This window comes from Mauremys reevesii, linkage group 21 (assembly GCF_016161935.1).
Source record: "Mauremys reevesii isolate NIE-2019 linkage group 21, ASM1616193v1, whole genome shotgun sequence".
Lineage (NCBI taxonomy): Eukaryota > Metazoa > Chordata > Testudines > Geoemydidae > Mauremys > Mauremys reevesii.
The window spans coordinates 18,420,547-18,440,674 of record NC_052643.1 but is presented as its reverse complement, the minus strand read 5'-3'; the positions used below and the strand labels follow the sequence as shown (position 1 = coordinate 18,440,674).

The 20,128-nt window shown below is 48.7% G+C and overlaps 1 protein-coding gene across 14 annotated transcripts in view; it reads left to right on the top strand.

Moving 5' to 3' along the window:
- The window catches only part of CHD5 (chromodomain helicase DNA binding protein 5), an 85,869-nt gene that overhangs the window by 33,946 nt on the left and 31,795 nt on the right, over positions 1-20,128 (top strand). For 11 of the 14 annotated variants that reach the window (XR_005590331.1, XR_005590332.1, XR_005590333.1 and 8 more), the window contains 15 exons: positions 283-401; positions 1,241-1,479; positions 3,213-3,337; positions 6,194-6,317; positions 8,251-8,417; positions 8,991-9,209; positions 11,085-11,291; positions 11,439-11,650; positions 14,645-14,776; positions 15,397-15,505; positions 16,085-16,276; positions 16,371-16,571; positions 17,607-17,744; positions 19,003-19,124; positions 19,587-19,760. Coding sequence is in view for 11 of the 14 variants with exons in the window: in XM_039508912.1 (XP_039364846.1) it covers positions 283-401; positions 1,241-1,479; positions 3,213-3,337; positions 6,194-6,317; positions 8,251-8,417; positions 8,991-9,209; positions 11,085-11,291; positions 11,439-11,650; positions 14,645-14,776; positions 15,397-15,505; positions 16,085-16,276; positions 16,371-16,571; positions 17,607-17,744; positions 19,003-19,124; positions 19,587-19,760 (2,480 nt within the window). In the remaining 3 variants the exon portion in view is untranslated. Of the gene's footprint in view, positions 1-282; positions 402-1,240; positions 1,480-3,212; positions 3,338-6,193; positions 6,318-7,964; positions 8,039-8,250; positions 8,418-8,990; positions 9,210-11,084; positions 11,292-11,438; positions 11,651-14,644; positions 14,777-15,396; positions 15,506-16,084; positions 16,277-16,370; positions 16,572-17,606; positions 17,745-19,002; positions 19,125-19,586; positions 19,761-20,128 lie in introns of those variants that run through there. The other 3 variants (XM_039508917.1, XM_039508916.1, XM_039508919.1) reach the window with 3 other exon arrangements.

Sequence of the window (20,128 nt, the reverse complement as noted above, 5' to 3'; positions counted from 1 at the left end):
TGACATTACATTTTGTGGTGACACTAAAGCTGTGGAGACGTCACCCTGTGGTGGGGTTAGGGCAGCATTTGGAAGGCCCCGGATTGTTTTCAAGCTAGGTAGTGTGTTCGTTTACTAAGCACCTGTGCACACTCCGTCTTTCAGCCTACAGAAACAAATCCCCATGCTGTGGCTGTCTAGGAGTAGCAGGTGGCGTGCAGTATAGAAGAGGCGTGGCTGCGCACCGCTCGTTCGTAGCACCTCGGTTACTTCCATTAAATGTATCCCTTTGTAAATCCATAGGAGCCCAAGAGCTCAGCGCAGCTAATGGAGGAATGGGGCCTGGATGATGTGGATTATATTTTCTCAGAAGAAGATTACCATACTCTGACTAATTACAAGGCTTTCAGTCAGTTTCTCAGGTAAGAGGCTGAATGGTGGAGCATTGTGCCTATGGATGGGGATCTGTTTTGTACTTGGTTACTCCCAATCGAGTTGATAAAGCCAGGACATTAGAATCCTAACTCCTCACCAACAGAAAACCAATCCCATGCAGTTTACTGACATTCTGCCAGACTGCACCATCAGCTCCTCATCACGTGCAGGGTCTGGGCTACAATCTCTGCAGAGACTCCGGATGTATCCCAAGGGGGGTTCTGCTCTCGCCCACAGCCAGTTGGACTCTAGGTGGTCACCATTTGCTTTGAGGGTGAGGTTAGATGCAGCAGGGAACAGTTGCAATGTCATATCATGGTGCTGTACAAGTAGTAATGAATTAGCCCTGACTCCAAAGCATTCTTTTTGTCTGTATATGTTTGCTGCCCTGGTGCATCATCTATACCTTGGTGCTTTACCACGTGTCCGAGAGTTGTTCTTCAGGACAGTTTTCCAAGGGGTTTCATTGCAGGACAGGTTGGAAAAGGCAGAAACATTTTCACAAAAAAATAAATTTGCCCAGTTTTTTGTTGTTGAAAATTGTGAATAACCCTCTCCCACCCAGCTGCTCTTTAAACTGGTTGAAAACAATCAAAGATTTTTTGGGGGGGAAAAAATCATTGAATGTTTGAACATTTCCCCTCTCTTTCCTTGCTAGGGCAGTTTTGGTTTCTCCCATTTTCAGTGCATCTGTGACTCTTCACAATCGGTGTCAGGCATTGGCCACTAATTCATGTGACGCTTTTCCCCAGCGTGTGATGAGTTAAAACAATCAGACCGCAGAGGAGCCCTGTTGACTGATGGTTTTTCCTGCCCCACCCTGCAGGCCTCTCATTGCCAAGAAGAATCCCAAAATCCCCATGTCCAAGATGATGACGGTGCTTGGTGCCAAATGGCGAGAATTCAGCGCCAACAACCCGTTCAAAGGCAGCTCGGCTGCAGCAGCGGCGGCTGCAGTGGCTGCAGCCGTGGAAACAGTCACCATTGCACCCCAGCTTTCTGTCAGCCCTCAGCAGTCTGCTCTGCCCATGGCCATCAGGAAAGCGAAAACCAAGGAGGGCAAAGGTAATGGGCCAGGCAGGAATGAATGGCTAACCAGACAGCTTGGGTAGAGCTTGCAATGATAAATGATACATTTACTTGCAATATATTATTTAGCCACTAGATGGGTCTGCGTGCTACCTAGCTAGTTCCAGACAGGGTGTGAAGCCTGGTAAGCAAGGGAAACAAAGCTGGAAATTGAGCTCTGGGGAAACTTGTGTGTCTCTAGTTTGTATTTGTTTTCTACAATAAATGCCACAGATGAACTGTGATTCCTTATATCATGACCGATCATGTTAGCAGGACCATGGAAGATTGTATAATATATTTGTATCCTATTTTAAATAAAGCAATAATCATAATATTTCTTAATGTGATACCTGTGTTGCAAAGGATCTCGAAGAGCTTTATACATATTCACTAGTGAAATCTCACAACCGCCTGGAAAGTGCACTTTTCAAGCTGGTGTGAATTTGCAGGCCAGTAAGATCAGGACTGAGGGGCATTGGAAAATCTGTTGGGAGAAACTCAAATGGAATAGTAGGGGTGGTAGGATGCAGGGCAGGACATTGTCTGTATGCCTCTGTAATATTCAGCAGTCTGGACTGACCTAGGATGTTCAAGAACAGTCAAGAGACCACAATAGAAAAGATTACCAAAATAACATATAAGGTATTTGGTTTCCTAGAAGGCAGGTGGAAGGACACTGCCTTCAAACCCCATTTGCAAGCACAGGGCTGACCAGGTTAATCTACAGCGGCTCCTATGGAATTGATCTCATTTTTCTTGAAATGAGTCTGTTACTATTAACATTTTCCTGCTCCTGACGGCGGAGACGGGAGGCTTCCCTCAGCATTCAGAAAGGCCTTCATGAGTCATTGGAAGAAAAAATGGGGAAAGGGAGGAGGGAGAGGAATCTCCCTTTGTTCCTACAGTGTTTTTCTTCACGAAGTTTCTGTTCCAGTTATGCAGCAATCAATCCCCGATGCCTCGAGAGCTTTGAGAGGAGCAGCCCGAGAGGCTTGGTTCAGTTTGCAACAGTTTTCCTTTCCCATAGTTTTAGTGCAGCATCTCTCAGTCCACTTGGTTGATCTTGTGGGAGGAAGCTGTCATCTGTCCCCCTGGCCACACCCACAGAGGTTAGTTATTTGCACTCATCTCTGCAGTATCTGAGCTGCAGTCCCTTTCCTGGCCCCTGGGGGGCAGGCTGCACTCTTCCCCCAAATGCAAAGCGGTTAAATATGAACCCTGGTTTATAAGTGAAGCAGTTGGCCATCCCTCAGTATTTGTTTAGGGTTCCCACTGCGGAGCCACAGAGAGCCAGGAATACAGGGGAAAGAAGCACCTTCGGGGAAGGAGACATGCTGCTTTCATTGCTCTGCTCTTGCATTTATAAAAGTTGAGTGAGGAATGTATGTGGAACATCATTTTCAAACAGGAAGGAAACTGTAAAAATGTAGAGCCTTGGTTCTTTCCCAGCATTGAACATGGGACCTTCAGCACCAAAGCACAGGCCTTTGCCTCTTTAACAAAAGGAGTCACTCTGTTAACGGGTAGCAGTAGTAGGCACTTATCCTCTGTGTGGATTCAGTGTGCGTGGGGGAACATGATGTGATAAGCTAGACTGTTACGCAGGCAATGTAAACACTCAGAAGATACTTGAACGAAGGTAAATTATGAGTGATGGGATTTGGGGAGAATGTAGAAATCAAGGCGTCCATCATTAGAACGTCAAGAAAATCTTTTTGTTCATTTAGGTCCAGGAGTGCGGAAGAAAATCAAGGGCCCCAAAGATGGGAAGAAAAAGGGGAAGGGGAAAAAGATGGCGAGCCTGAAATTCCGCTTTGGAGGAATCGCCAACAAAAGGAAAAAAGGCTCCTCAGTAAGTGCTCTCTGTCTCTAAACGGTGAATGTTGGTGCTGGTGGAAGGTGCTGGGCGGGCAGCCCTGGAGATTGGAGTCCTGTTTTCCCCCATTTTGGGTAGTGGCCGGGCAGGCTTCCTTCCCCAGTGTTCCTTATCCTGCCTGAAGCCACGTTCGCGGATAGGAGAAGGGTGTTCAGTTCTGCAGCTCATTCAGTTTTGGTCTCTTGCTGCCAAGAAGGGAGACAATTAGTGCCAGTTGCACTGACGGGTATTGGATGTGGATACTTGTCCCACAGAGCTGGGCTGTGACCATCAACCCATTTTGCACAGGGGGAAATTCACTCCTGTGCAGAGAGGGGCCAGCACAGTCTGTGCAGCACCAAGGGCTCAAGTGGAATTTAGATGGGGCATTGGCCCTCTGCACTGGCATGCATTTCACCCACTGGCAGCGCCACGCTTCCTTCAGCTGGGGAAATGCTGGCAGGCCCTCTGCACTGGCATGCATTTCACCCACTGGGAGCGCCACGCTTCCTTCAGCTGGGGAAATGCTGGCAGGCCCTCTGCACTGGCATGCATTTCACCCACTGGCAGCGCCACGCTTCCTTCAGCTGGGGAAATGCTGGCAGGCCCTCTGCACTGGCATGCATTTCACCCACTGGCAGCGCCACGCTTCCTTCAGCTGGGGAAATGCTGGCAGGCCCTCTGCACTTGGCCCTGGGAAAGGAAATCTTAAAATCTCATTTGCGTTTCTTTGTTAGAAACCAATCTTTGCTCAGTGGGTATTCTACCCTTTGGAAGAGAACTGCATCCAGGCTCACGTTCCTAGAGATGGCATGTTTGGGAATTTCTTCCACTAAAATCATAGAATCAGTTTTAATACTTTGCTGTGGTGAGTTCAGTGATAACATCATTTCAGATTTCATTTGCAAATAAACTCTTTAGGGCCTGCCCTTGTGCTGAATGCATGTCAGAGAGAATTTTCAAATGCTTTAATTATATTACCATATCTAGCCTGTGATTTTCCAGCACAGCTCTTGGAGTAGACAACCATAGGAATAAATGCAGGAACAAACAAATCTGTAATACAGTTTGCATGCTGTGCACTTGGAGGTATATGTATATCAAATGTATGCAGAGTATTTTAAAGAATAAATCTTTTAAATAAGTGTTGAATATGGACAGAACTCCTGTAGGTTTTGATAATATTGATCAGAATCCCATTAATTCAGCCTTATTGGAGTTCACTAACCCTCTGGATCCATTGCACGTAATATAACCAGTTTGTAAATTACTTTTGTGCAACAGAGATTCAAGTGAAAGAAGCGTTTTTGAACCAGTCCCCTGTAGTAGTTTTCAATCATAAGTATTGAATATGTGGCAGATTTTCAAAAGTGGGCCCTAGATTTGTGCATTCACATTTTCAAGTGATGCTAAAATCTCAGAGTTGCTCCCACAGTTAGTTAGAGGACTAAGTACGGGGGAGGGGGGGGTGAATCAAAGCTTTGGGGAGATGGGTTCAGGGTCCAGAATGAGAATTTAGACATGTTAATTTTAGGTGTGATGTCACAGTGTAAGTTTTAGCTCATTTAACTATTTGCCAAAAAAAAATCAGCTAAGTAGTGAGTGTGTGAATTTTTGTGTGCGCGTGCCGGGGTTACAGCAGACTGAAGCAACGGAGGTATGTGTGCCCTCACTGCATCGGTCCTGGAGAGGCGGTGCAGCCACCCAAGCGAGGGAGAGGAGGAGAGCTCCCCACTTTTGACAGAGGATGTGGTAGCTTTGTTTCCCCCAGCCCTGCTCCCCCTCACTTTAACAGACACACATGCTTGTTTAGTGCTTTTCCTGGGAGGGGCTATTCTGGGTGAGGCCTGGAATTCTGAGCCCTCACTGTGTCGGGTAGGCAAAGCTCCTGTTGGCTGGATCAGTCCCGTTTTGTGATCCAGGCAAAATCTGAACTGTGCTCAAATACAGTATCTCGTGGAGCTACTTTTAAAGGGCACGAGCCAACAGCTCTTTACCTGCCAGGCCCTGGGTGAGGATGCTGCATTTCTCCTGCAAGACTAAACCTGTCTGGTTGCCTGTGCTGTAACCCCGACTCACCCAAGCCGTGCCATTGACTCCACTGAGGCTGTTGGCATCAGTAAGGGGTGCAGGGAGTGGCCCTAGTGGCTTAGGTGTTAGATCAGACCATTGGGCCTTCTGGTCCAGTGTCCTGCCTCTGGCCAATCCCTGGTGTTCAGGGGACACTGAGCCGTCCCAGAATGACCCCTGGCTGGTTGTGCAGTGCAGACTGCATTTGTGAAGGTGTTGTCAGAGACAGCCAGGGGAGCCCAGCCTCCGCTCTTCTCAGGTAAGTGGAGAAGGAATTGGACTGTCGCCTGATTTAAATGGCTTGATTTGCACCCTTTAAATCTGCACTCAGAGTCTTTCAGTGATTTGGGATCTTAACCTGTCTGCTCCCTTCAGCGGCTGCTGCAGGTGCCAGTGAACAGGCTTGGCAGTCTCTCTGCAGAGCTGAAGGGAGAGAGCATTGTCCCGCAGACACCAGATACAATCCAGCCCTATTGGGCTCGACACTGAGTCCGAGAGACTGGTGTAATACATATGATTGACTTTGTGACACACTCTCATAACCTCTGCACAGTGGCACCAGGAGCCGTATAAGCCTGCATGTGCTACTCAATGAGCCTGCAAGCTTTACCGCTTGCTCTCCATGGGCTCAGCCCCGAGGAGCTCACTCAGTGGCCTGTGTTCTCCCTCTGCATTCGCCCAGCTCCTCGGTGCTGTGCTCCTCCTGCCACGAGGACTGGCCCTCTGGCAGCGGGGGACGAGAAGCCAACGCTTTGCCTCTGTGTGGTTTGATTTCCCTTGCAGAGTGAAGAGGAGGAGCGGGAGGAGTCGGACTTTGACAGCGCCAGCATCAACAGCTCTTCGGTGCGCTCTGAATGCTCGGCGGGCTTGGGGAAGAGAGGGAAGAGGAGGAGAAAGAAAAAGAGGAGTAGGCCATTTCTTTGTACTCCGCTCCTGTTCTGTTTGGATTTCCCGCTTTGATGTGTGCTTCTCTGGCCCCTGGAGCCCTGTGTGGGAGCTTTCACTGCAGCATCTGACCCTGGCTGTGCGTGGGGGCGAGGGGCGCCTTCATTCACACTCAGCGCGAAATGCCTCTGCTGGCTTGTCTCTCGCCGGGGCTGTGAGCAGCTCCCGTTCTTTCAGCACTGCCCCGCAGCCCCAGCACTGCCTGCTTTGGAGGGAGAGCCCTGGCTGCTGGCCTGGCATTGTTCCCCTTCCATGGAAACGGTATTTCTGGGAACACGCCACCCGTAAATCTAGCCTGATAGTGTGGCCAGCCACGTAGGCCAAGGTGTCTAGCTGACATTTGGGCCATAGGGGAGCGTGAAGATGTGAACGAGATTAGGGTTTTTTTGCCTATGTTAAACGCCAGAGTAATTTGCAGGGCACGTGCTTCATTCAGCCTCACGGCCATGCCCTGGGATAAGAAATGCATGCAAGCAGCAGGACAAGGCACGCTGCGGGGTATTGGATCAGACGTATAGATCATTTCTGGATACCATTGATTTTTTTAGCGACACTTTCTCTGCTTCATTGCTACTGAAAAAATCCATAAAGGTCCCTTTGGACTGAACTGCCCGGAAGTGTTCCACGGGCACCGGCTCGGCAGCTTCTCTCTCCGCCCCCGAAGGACTCCAGGAGCGAAGTGTACGACTGGTTTCCCTCCACCCTCCCGGTCTTCCATTAACTGCAGCAGCTTGGCTCCTCCTCAGCTGTTGCTGGCTCAGCACAGCCATCTGCTCGATGGCAGCACTGGCCCCGCTGTGTTCTCAGCTTGGGCAGTCATTCACTCTTGTAGTGCGACAGAAAAGAGCCTTTTCCTTTTATCTTCTGTCCGTGCTCTGCACAAGATACTTCAGATCCAGAAATTCCAAATATCCTGTAGCTTCTTATCTTCACCCTCAGGTTATACCTCCAGCCAGTCAAAGGGAAGCTTCTGGATGTGGGGCTGGAAGCTTCTGCTGGGATAGGAAATGAGACTGTCTCACCTCAGCCATTCATAGGCCTGATTCTCTTACATCGGTGAGAGCTGAGCTCCCGAAGACTGGGACTGGCTGCGAATCAGTCCCCTCCACGAAGACGGAATCTGTTTAGTCTTTTTGTTTGTTGTTCACGTTGCAGCAGTGCATGGAGACCCCATTGTGCGAGGTGCTGTACAAATACCTAGTGAGAGGCAGACTCTGCCCCAAGGAGCTTATAGTCTTAGTAGATCAGACTGACAAAGGGAGGCTCGTTATCTTCCCTAGTTTCCAGATGAGCAGCTGCGCACAGAGCGTTTCAGTGACTTGTTCAAGGTCGCTCAGGGAGGCTGTGGCAGAACTGGGACTTGAAGCCAGGTCTACTGAGTCCTAGTCCAGTGCCTTAACCATAGAGCCATCCTGCCCTGCCTTGTCCCCTGCTGTACCAGGCTGGAGGAGCTCCTGCCTCTGAGTCTAGCCCGCACACAGGGAGACCAGAGTAGTCCAAAGAGGAAGAGTCCTTCTCGGCTGTGTTATTGTTGCATGGTACGTTTGCAGTTGATGGTGATGGTATCTGCGGAGGTTTCTCTGACTGGCCTCCCTTGCAACCTCTCCAGGTTCTGGCATTCTCCATTGAGAGCCTGAAGGAACCAAAGGATGATACAGTGTGGAGAGAGAAAGAGAGACAGAGGTGAGAGGATGCTGTGTGCAAAGACCCAGATAAACTGATGCTGAGGGACAGAGAGGTAGGGGAATGTAATAGATGGGGACTAAGGTGGAATGTTCTCTTTGTTTCCTTAAATATAATTAATCCTTTTACAAGAGAAATTGTCTCGTTTCCTCCTGGGAAAGCATGTGATGGCTGCTGCTTCTCTGACTGTCCTGTGTGTCCCTTGTTCTTAGTTGAAGAAGGGGATGGATATGAGACCGACCACCAAGATTACTGCGAAGTCTGCCAGCAGGGAGGAGAGATTATCCTGTGCGACACTTGTCCTCGCGCCTATCACCTCGTCTGCCTGGATCCCGAGCTGGAGAAAGCACCCGAGGGCAAGTGGAGCTGCCCTCACTGTGTGAGTAACTGTGGGGTTGGTTTGAAACTAGGTAACGTTGCTGCTGAAAATCAGCTTAGAACATAGTTGGGAGCACTAATGAAATGAGGGTTGCTCTTCTGCAGAGAGTAGCGCTCAGAGATTTATATGTCCCACCCCTCGCGGCACATGGAATTATCTAAATCACAGCGGCACCCTGCCCAAAAGGAGCCTTTGTTTTTTAGTTGGTGCCGTGTGATCATTGGCACTGAAACCATGTCCGGGGCCAGAGCGGGAGGACTTGTGTAGCCAAACTTAGTTGCAGTATTCCCCGGAGGGGTGGCTTAGTGGGGCTAAGATTCCGGTTGGAAATGGCCTTGGCTCCCTGGATTCATGGATCCAAATCCCTGCCAGGCTGACTTAGCTTCTCAGCCTCCTCAGGCAGTTCCTACCCCAACAGGAGCTCTTGCAGCTGAGTGTTCGGGTGCTGAGGGTTGAGAACTCAGCCCACAGGGGAAAGCGCCCATGTGTGTTTAGACACATATCAGATACCCCGGGGCACTGGATGGGCCACCTAAGTGAATGCTCAGCACTGTGCCGACACCTCTTCCCTAGGAGAAGGAAGGGATCCAGTGGGAGCCGAAGGAAGAGGAGGAGGAGGAGGAGGAAGGAGGCGAAGAGGAGGAGGATGATCACATGGAGTTTTGCCGTGTGTGTAAGGATGGCGGGGAGCTGCTGTGCTGTGACACCTGCCCATCTTCCTACCACCTGCATTGTCTGAACCCGCCTCTGCCGGAAATACCAAACGGTGAATGGCTCTGCCCTCGCTGTACAGTGAGTGTTACTAGCATTTGTCCTGCTGCCCCCACTCTCACTTCCTCCTGGGCAAGGAGTGGGGCTTAGCTTGACCTGAAGGCTTCAAAACTAGAAGCTAGAGTCAGGGCAGTGAGGTGCCCCTCTCTGATGGGCTCTGATCCCACCCCCCTTTGATGTGCCCACCATCCCATGCCCTCTTCCCCGATGGGCCTGCCGTCCTGCCCCTCACTTCCTGCTCTGCGGAGTCTGTCATCCCCCTCCCTGGCTGCCTCTAGGGCAGTGGCTCTCAAACTTTTGTACTGGTGACCCCTTTCACTTAGCAAGCCTCTGAGTGTGACACTCCCCTCTTATAAATTAAAAACACTTCTTTATATATTTAACACCATTATAAATGCTGGAAGCAAAGCGGGGTTTGGGGTGGAGACTGACAGCTCACGACACCCCCATGTAATAACCTGGCGACCTCCTGAGGGGTCCCGACCCCCAGTTTGAGAACCCCTGCTCTAGGGCCTGCTGGGTCTCTGTAAGGCTCCGTTTCCTGCACAGACTCACTGCCCTATGCAGATGACCGGTTATTTCCCTGCAGCTTTTTAGATTAAGTGTCAGATTCCATTTGATGCATCTCCTGCGTGAAGGAATCTCCCCACCAGAGGCAGCCGAGCTGCAGTGGCAGGTGGGCATGATTTGTGGAGCCCGCGGCAGCACTGAGAATTAAATATGGGAATAGTGAAACAGTTATTACTTCCCAGCCCGTTCTGTTCCCAGCTGGGACATGTGTAGCATAATGGCCGCTCAGACAGAGCCATCCTTCTCCAGCATGCGTGCATCCAGGGGATGGATCTGCCATCATTCAAGGTGCCTTGAGGGGGGGACTCTCACACCCACCCCAGCCCATGTGTTTCACCCCTCTCACTCAGGCTTACTTGTTACTGTCTGACCAGTAAAGAAGGGCACTGATTAAGAAACAAGGCCTAGGGTTGACATAGCAGTTTGCACCGACCTCAGAGCACAGCAATTCCTTTCAGGACTGTCCAGGCTGAGTCAGAGGTGGCAGGCCTGGCTCTGGGGTTGTTAAAAACTGCCCAGTTTGTTGCATGACCTTGGGTTCCCTTGAGTCTGGGCCTAATTTACTGCCAGTTGCTGCTGCCTGTCCTCCCTGGGGATTTCCCACCATGGAAGCAGTTTCCAGTTATGGCCCAGACTCCAGCAGAGACTGCTCAGGGGGGCTCTGGATTAGTGCTCCTCCCTCTCTGCCCAGGCAATGCCCTCCTTCCCTGGACAGCTTACTCCTAGGGGGATTCTGCATCACTGCACAATGCAGAATTTGTGCAGAATTCATGTTCCCCGCAGAATTCTGTTTTCTCCAGCAGAACTTGTGATTTCCACCGAAATGCTTCACAAATTTCAGACCCTGCCCCGTGACAGTTCCTGAATCCTTTTTTGTTGTCTGTATTGTGACTGACATACTTGCTGACAGGTATTTTGTAATAAGTTACCAAAATAGTTGAAACTGGCCTGATTATATGGTGTTGTTTCGACAAATAAAATATAGAGAGTTTTGCAGAATTTTAGAATATTGTGTGTAGAATTGTTAATTTTTTGGTGCAGAATTCCCTCAGAGTAACAGCTCCCCTCACGGCTCTGTGCTACGTTCCCCCACTGCAGACCTCTTTGCCCTCCAGCAGACTCTTCTGCCAGTGCAGGCCCCGTGCTCAATCCAGGCCAGGTCTGGTGTTCAGCCATTGAGAAGCCAGGGGATTGGTAGTGATGGGTTGGGCTTTCCCTAGTGTTTAAGGGCTGTGCTGCCAGGGGAGAGGAAGTGGGAAGTGCTGTGTGGGGCCCATTTTAAACCATGAGTGTGTGTGTGTTATTTTTACCACCTTTTATTCTCAGTGCCCTCCCTTAAAAGGCAAAGTCCAACGCATCCTGCACTGGGTCTGGAGAGAGCCCCCTGCCCCCTTCCTGTCTGGGCTCCGTCCGCCTGACCTGGAGCTGTCTGTCCCTCCGCCAAAGCCCCTGGAGGGGATCCCGGAGCGGGAGTTCTTTGTGAAATGGGCAGGACTCTCCTACTGGCACTGCTCCTGGGTCAAGGAGCTGCAGGTAAGAAGCAGCATGGCTGGTGAGAGGGGGACTGCGTGTGGTGCTGCCCATGGCTGGGCCTGGCACACCTGTGGCCCTTTTCGACAGGTGTGGGGGCGGTGCTGAAACATAACCAGCTCCCCGCTTTGTTGCTGTCTCCGGGCGCAGCTGGAGCTCTACCACACCGTGATGTACCGCAACTACCAAAGAAAGAACGACATGGACGAGCCCCCAGCCTTCGACTACGGCTCTGGGGACGAGGACAGCAAAAGCGAGAAGCGGAAGAACAAAGACCCGCAGTACGTCAAGATGGAGGAGAAGTACTATCGCTACGGCATCAAACCCGAGTGGATGATGATTCACCGAATCCTGAATCACAGGTGGGGAGTTGTGTGGGAGAGAGGGGTTGGGCGTACAGACTCCTACAACTCCTATAACATCAGGGGGCAAATATTGCCCATAGGGCCTCGTGAAGATCTGTAAAGAAGGAATTCCGAGTGAAAACTGATGCATTCACCTTGCCTCCCTTTGCAAATGAAGGTGTAGGGAGCTGTTCCTCCCCATGTCATTAGTATGGACTGTGTGATATTCCCAGTCCTGCAGAGGTTTTTGGGGTGGTGATTTATGGTGATTAGCTAGTTTTTTTGGGTTTTTTTGGGGGGGAACTAGCATTTCTGTAGCAAACAGTATTTCTCTGTCAAGTCTAGTTTGTGGGCAATATTCATTAAGCAACGGTTAGATCTGCTTGTGCTAGGAACATAACGTCCCGCAGGGAGATCAGGGAGATGTTGGCGACGTTACACACACAAAGCATTTCTAGTTTGGATTCTGCCCACTCACGTGATTGAATCTGGCCTTGAATGTAGACAGCCCAGAGTGTAGGGATCACGCAGTCAAGTGCCACGTGGCCATTCGCGACACAGCACTGCGGTATTAGAACATAGACAGCCTGGTGTCGTGATAGGATGGGTGCTGCTCAGGTGTGTCATCAGCGTTAACCCAGAACAATTCCACCAAGTCTAATGGAATTAATCTGAATTTCCAGACTGTGTGAGAGCAGAATTGGTCCTGCGATGTCTCTCCAAGGCCAAACTTTCTCCTGGCCAGGGAATGGGGATTTACCTACTGCTTTGCTTCTGTGACGCTTATTTGCTCCTCCTAAAGAGAGTAAAGCTGTAAACTTATTCCAAGGCTATCATCACCTTGGAAGCTCGTTACAGAGCCAAAAGTGAGGCCAAAAATGAATTGTTGCATTATTTCCATTTCTATTAAATTACACATTAAAATATAGATAGTAAATTCTTCCAAAAGGTGGATCTTGGTGTTATTAAGCTTTCCCCCAAATACATTATTTGGATCCCTGATGCCAACTAATATTTTACTGAAAAATTCATAAATTTCTTCTGCGACTGGGTGATCAGTCTTTCTCCTATTGATTGCACCGAGCAGCTGCTATTACTCACCCAGACTACTCTCAAATGCCAGTCCATTTCTGTGTACGCTGTTCATTTCTTTGGGAATCATGCATTCCACCCTCACTCAAATCACATCGAAGACATTAGCAGGAATTTGAGAATCACATCTATACTGAGAGGTAGCTAATGCGCACATAACTCCCTCACAGGCTAATGGGACTGTGCATGCAGAGAAGAATTTAAATGAATTGCATATGTGAGTCCTTTCAGTTATTTAGCCATGATATCTGCATTTATTTGTGCTGAAGACATTTCCTATGTATTAGATAATCTTCTGAGCTGATATCTTTTTAAAAAAATAAAAGTCAAAAGGCAAGGATCGCTTCGTAGAACTTCTAAATTAGGAATCACACACTTCTCTTCAAAGCTGTTTGACGGGGACTGAGTAAAGTTGTGTGGCTAAAACCTGTGCCAGAGTTACATTCTGTGTAAAGAAGGCAGGACTTGCCTTTTATCAATAACTGGATTCTGAAAGGTTTTTATTAGTTTTTCAGTGTAACTGGAATGAGAAATGTATAAGGAGACATGAAAAGCTTTTCAAAATAATGAATGGACTAGAGAAGGTCTACTGGGAACTTTTGTTCACCATGTCCCATAATACAAGAACCAGGGGACATTCAATAAACTTTTAAAACTAGTAACTTTTCACATAATACAAAATTAGCCGGTGGCGCTCACTGCAACAAGATACCATTGAGGCCAAGAGCATAGCAGGATTTGGAAGAGGAATTTGTATAAATGTGAGAATATCCAGAACAACAGTAAGAAAAAAATTAACAGACCCCAAGAATTTTGGAAGGGATATAAACTTCCATTCTTCAGGGATATAAACTTCCATTCTTCCATTCTTTCCTAACACCCATAAGCCAACTTCTAACTAATGGGTGTTAGGAAAGGACTTTCCCTGGGGACAGATTATTCTATAAGTGCCTGCACCTTTCTTTGAAACCTCCGGCAGTGTTGGAGATAGGATACTGGATGAGTGCCTACGTTCCTGGGCATAGGCTGAGGCCCTGCCCTGCTCCTTCTGACTTTCATTCTTCTAAGTTTAAAACCATTTAACTAATTCTCTTGCTCTTTCACTAACAGCCCTATGTTAACTGATCTCTGAGCAGCCATGGACACATACCGCATGCTGTGCACATACTCTGACTCTACAGCCTTCAGCACTGTGCTGTTATATAAATTATTGTCCCCAACACTAAATTACAGGCAGCGCAGACACAGTGAAATCGTGTGGCTTTTAGCTTCTGTGATTGATTAAACATACACAGCAGATTAATGGACCATTCCACCTGAAACTATTGATTCCTTCTTGGTGTTATTTTAGCTCTGCATGGACCTCATAATCTGAAGGCACAAACAGAGGATGGAGTATTCGGTTTCTTGAAAACAGGGTCATAGTAAGCTGCTTGCTTAGGATTGAAACTTGGCTAAACAAGTCTTGGTGCTCGCCCCGGGAATGTTCCTGAATCCATCGCCTTTGGAAGGGCAGCCCCCCCATTGCTGTATATTTATATCTGGACATTTGGTTGTTTTGTGCATGTTTTTGTGCACGTGTATGAGAGATTTATCACACAAGCAGCCCATCTCTGGCATTCTTTCCTCCACTGGCTCCGTGTGAATCTCCTGGGTGCTAGCTGACAGGAGACCCGAGCATGTTCTGTTTCATGTTCTGTTGGGTGCAGGGTTCTCTGTTTCAAGGGACTTTAATTAAACTCTGCTGAGACTTCCAGGCTCCGAAGGCTTGAGGGTTTGTGTTTGAGAGAGAGGAAGCTGTCTCATCAGGGAGATGTTTCCATTGCGAATACACGGCAGTACAAGGGAAACACCAATTCCGGTGATGTTTGTTACATTATGTCATTTCAGTGACGTGATTTTATATATTATGCATTCTAGCTTTGATAAAAAGGGAGATGTCCATTACCTGATCAAGTGGAAAGATTTACCCTACGACCAGTGCACCTGGGAGATTGATGACATAGACATCCCCTACTATGAAAACCTGAAACAGATGTACTGGAATCACAGGTATGAGCCAGGGAGGCAGTGCAGTCTGTAGTCTGCGCAGGCACTATAGAGACATGCAGATCTACAGCATCTAAAGTGACTGGCGATTTTTGGTGCCTCATATTTTGAGTGAAGAACTGGAACCACCTTAAAGGAGATGGATTTTCATCATGTGGGTGATCTGCACTTTCTGAAAATCAGGCCCTTTTAAGGTGTCTCAAGTTGGGCACCCAAAATCTCTAGTTCACGTATCTATTTACTGCCTATCTATAGTATCTTGAGCATCCACCTGTCTGTGTGCTGTAGCCATTCATTTTTAGCAGTAGTATTAATTTGATTTATTGCATTTCCAAGACAATCCATTGTGCTGGGCTCTGTCTAGTTTTTAGGGAAAAATATTGGAGTGTTTTTATTTTGAGTAAATTATTACATTTATTTTGGGTGACATTGCCTGGCTTGTTATAACCTACATCCTTAACAATTCAGCTGGGGCTGGGGCAGAGAAGTTTCGGTGGGGAAAGAATGAATGGAGATTGGCTGGGAATTCTAAGCTCGTGTGTGGAGGCCATGAGGGGAATATCCTTCCGCCTATCCAGCTCCCCTTTTCTTATCCATGCCCTCTGTTTAATGGTCTCTTCCAGGGAGCTGATGTTGGGGGATGATATCCAACCGCCAAAGAGGCTGAACAAGAAAGGGAGAAAACTGAAGGAAGAAAAACTAGAAAAACCTCCAGAAACTCCTATTGTTGATGTAAGTGGGGTGTGAAGGCAGCAGCGCAGGAGCATGGGACTCAGCTGAGACTCTCACTGGCTCCCCATTCTTACATGCTCCTAAGAAACGCTGTAGTTTGTTTCAGTATTTCTTTGTGTTAAAGCCCAAACCTTGTCCAGTCCTGGGTCTCACTGGTAACTTTCCAGGGGGGCTAACGCTACATCTCATTTACATCAAAGGGAACCATTTTCAGCTGCCCTCAATCGTACGGTGGAGGAGCGGCCCATAGAAACATGCAATGCAGCACCTTCATCTGAATGGCCACGCCCCACAGGTTTTCTCTGTTCGTTCCTTAAGCAGAATTATCAAGAGGAAAGGGATTTTCTCAGGTGTTGGACACAGAATGGAACACTGCACGATGGAACCTGTGGTCTCTGCAGGCTGCAGCTCTGTACGGAGGAGGACTGCATTTTGGAACTGTATGAACTGCATTTAAATCTTGATGTGGGCCTGTCTGAGTTAAAGCCTTGACCAGGAACCTAGTGGGCTAGAGAGAGAAGGAAGGTGAGGGGATGAACAGGCTCTGCAGACTTTGCATTCTGCCTCTTTCCCTTGCAGCCTACAGTTAAATTTGACAAGCAGCCATGGTATATTGATGCAACAGGAGGCACCTTACATCCTTACCAGCTGGAGGGACTGAACTGGCTGAGGTTTTCCTGGGCCCAGGGAACCGATACGATCCTTGCTGATGAGATGGGGCTTGGGAAGACGGTGCAGACCATCGTGTTCCTGTACTCCCTATACAAAGAGGTATTTGGCACCCGCGGAGACAATCCTTACTTCCTTGGCGTCTTGTGGGAGCCTGGGTGCAGCATACTCACCTGGAATTTGTCTTTCTGAACAGGGCCACTCGAAAGGGCCATATCTGGTTAGTGCCCCTCTCTCCACTATTATCAACTGGGAGCGAGAATTTGAGATGTGGGCACCTGACTTCTATGTGGTGACCTACACGGGGGATAAGGAAAGCCGGGCTGTGATCCGAGAAAATGAGTTCTCCTTTGAAGACAATGCCATCCGGAGCGGGAAGAAGGTTTTCCGAATGAAAGTAAGTCCTGGCTAGCTCCACCCCGACCCTGCCTGAGGCAAAGCAAATTTTACTATTGGCAAGGGAGAGGGTGAAAGATGCTAGGAAAGATTAACTGTCTTACTCATTGGGTATGTAGAGAAATTCTCCTCTGTAAGCCTGCTAACAAATGGCAAAAGAAACTCTCTGTTAATGAGCCTCTCCAGGCATCTGTCTCTCTCTTTGGGGCTGTCTTGGGAATTGCAAACCGAGAGCATATTTACTCTGACTTCTCTGACTCCTCGTGCTCATCTGGGCTCCCATTATCTCAGCTCTCATTCTGTCTAATGGCTTTGAGACAGGTTCTTTGTCCCCTGGGATATGTGTTCCACCCACATACATTACCACTGCAGCAGGGTATTTGCTGTCCTGGGACTCTGGTGAATTGTATTCTTTGTGCCAGGATGCAGGCTCCTTCCCCATATGATTTTCTCAGTTTAGCACTCTCTGTAAGATAAAGAACTGTAGTTTCTGTTTCATATGGACTGGCCTGTGAATCAGAACATCAGAGAGCAGGATTCCAGCATGGAGGGGAGGGAGAGAGGTAGGGATGGGAAATTTTTGCACTCATTTGTGCTAGTTTAAATTCAGAGTAACTCTCCTGAAGCCAATGGATTTACTTGGGATTTACACCAGTGCAAATGAGAGCACAGTCTTGACCCACAGAGGGTGAGATTCCTAAGAAGCTGAATCAACTGTTCTCCAAAGAGAAAAGCTGACACTGTTCATAAATGCAGCAGATTTATGATGGGCTTTACAGATTTCTGCAGGACCCTTTTCTGTTTGGTTTATATAGCTCCCTAATTCATTTTAATGCTCAGATGGATATAGATTTTCTGCTGGCTTGATTCATTCCTAGACTGGGCTTGCTGGCATTTTGCAGTGCGGTTGAAACAAGTCCACATTTTTCTTCACGTGTTGGGATGTGTGTAGTATACAGAAGCACCGAGGGCCAGTGGCAACCATGTCCCCTTGGTCTCTTTAATCTGTGATGTTCTCTCTCTTTATTTCATCTAGAAAGAAGCCCAGATTAAATTCCACGTCCTGCTCACATCCTATGAGCTGATCACTATTGATCAGGCTGTTTTAGGCTCTATAGAGTGGGCGTGTCTGGTGGTGGATGAAGCTCACAGGCTGAAGAACAACCAATCCAAAGTAGGTACCTTTCATGGCAGCTGGGAAGAATGTTACTTGGATGTGTATTTACTGTTCCAGGCACTGCCCCAGCGAGGCTACACTCCTCTTTGATCCCCTCTCTGGGTCCAGAACAGATTTGCTCAGGTTGCAGCACATCAAAAGATAATTTCCCGCCCCTCCCCCAAACTCTACTTGGGGTTTGAATCTCATCTGGATTATTCCTGCCTCTGGCATCATCGCTGCCATTACAGGTCCTGTCACTGGAGCACAGCTGGCAGCTTGGTGAGGCAGGAGGTGGTCCAGACACGCTCAAGTCAGCAGATGTGACTGGCATGTTTGGGGCATGGCTGGAGTCCAGGGGAGCCTTTGGGCTGTCTCTGATGGGAGCTGGGGGAAGAGAGAGGAGGAGGACGGGGCCTTTGCCTGCCTGGGATGTCCCAGGGTGGGAGCAGGGGAGTCTGTTTGGTGACAGTCACAGATTCCAAATGGAGGTAAAAACACAGAAAAGAGGCAAGGTGGATTTCTTCAACAAAGGAAAAAGAAACCTGGCGGTTGGCATTCAGACTCCACAGGGCGCTACATGGCTTCACTTTGATGTGAGCGAAACTGAAGAGATTAGAAATAATAATAATAAAAGATTGTCGAGTCCAGCAGCAGCAATATGTTGCCGGTGTCGGGGAGGGAGCTGACCCTGCAGGATTCACTCCCCTCCATGGCCCACAATGGGCTGGCTTGCCTGCCTGGTTGAGAAGCCTTGAGGTGACAGCCCCCGCCCCCCACGCCACAGAGCTGGTCAGCACTGCTGCCAGGCCAGCCTGAAGGGCTCATCTGAGAGAAAAGGAAAGACGCCCCTTCTCCTTCCCCTTGGGCTAAATGAGATGCATCCTCAGGGCTCCCAAGCTTTCCCGGCTTGGAAATGGAAAGACTGAGGGAAATTGAGAGACTTCTTCCAGTCACAAGAAGCCCAGGGCAGATTCAGTTTCAAATCACGTGAGATTTACTCAAGTCACGCTGGCAGGATGATCGTTTCAGCAGGGCAGCCAGCGCCACCTTGGTTAGAGGAACTCCTCCAGGTCTCCCTAGGGAGAGAAAGGATTCCCTGAGCTAGTCTGAACGACGGGGTCTGGTGGCTGGGATGGCTAAGAGGAGGGAGTGGAGGCTACTACATGCATCTGCTGCACTTCAGATTAGCAGACCCAAGAGTTCTAAAATGACCAAGCAGGTCCCCCCGCCCCCCAACTGAACTGCTCCCACCTGACTCGGCTTCTTGTCCAAGTTCTTTAGGGTATTAAATAGCTACAAGATTGACTACAAGCTGCTGCTGACTGGAACGCCGCTCCAGAACAACTTAGAGGAGCTCTTTCACCTGCTCAATTTCCTGACCCCGGAGAGGTTTAAGTAAGTTGCACTATTTCCCTTCGCTGGCTGGGTGAGTGTCACAGAGAGGCAGGCAGACAGACCGACGGATAGATGGCAGAAGGAAACAGTCGCAGCACTGTGCTAGAATAAATAAATATTCATGTTATATACATTACATGTATATAGTTCTGGGATACTCCCATCTGGGCTTATTGCCTTCCCCAGCAGACACTGGACTTGTGCGTAAAAGATTCTTAGTTCCATCCTCTTCCTCCCAAGAAGGAGGCGTTGGTGGCGTTGGAACTTGGCTAACGTCTAATGTCGGAACAGTAGCAGTAAATCTGCTCTACGTGGCATGTACCATTCCTCTGTATAACTGGAACTACATTCCATTGTATTCTGTAGAGCTCTCTTCATTTAAATCCTGAGGATATGAATTGCTTGGACTATGAGTCCCCCATGACCTGCTATGTGCTACCTCATTATGGGTTATTTTTACAGCAACCTGGAAGGATTCCTGGAAGAGTTTGCTGACATCTCCAAGGAGGACCAGATAAAAAAACTCCATGATCTGTTGGGCCCCCATATGCTCCGGCGATTGAAGGCAGACGTGTTCAAGAACATGCCTGCAAAAACGGAGCTGATTGTGAGAGTGGAGCTCAGCCAGATGCAGAAGTAAGTGCTAGTAACTAAATCACAGAGGGTTATGGATGATTCTTCTGGAAGCACAAGGGCACAATGCCATTGGTTCCTTTCGTGCTGTCTCATTGGTGCTTGGTGCAGTGAGACCGCAGCCTATGCGGAAGGCATTGAAATGGATTGTTAGGGGAGAGGCCACACACCACAATCTGCACTGAAGCATTCAGCCTTGGTAAGAGTTAGCGGCCCTGGTTCCTTCGGAGAGGTCACACTGTCATGGCAGCTGGGTGGGACAAGTTCCTCTGACAGAGGATTTGGTAAATGGAAGCCTGGCTCCTTGCCCTGTGCAGCGCCTGGCACATGGCAAAAATGATGGATCTGAAAAATCGTTAAAATTCTCGTAG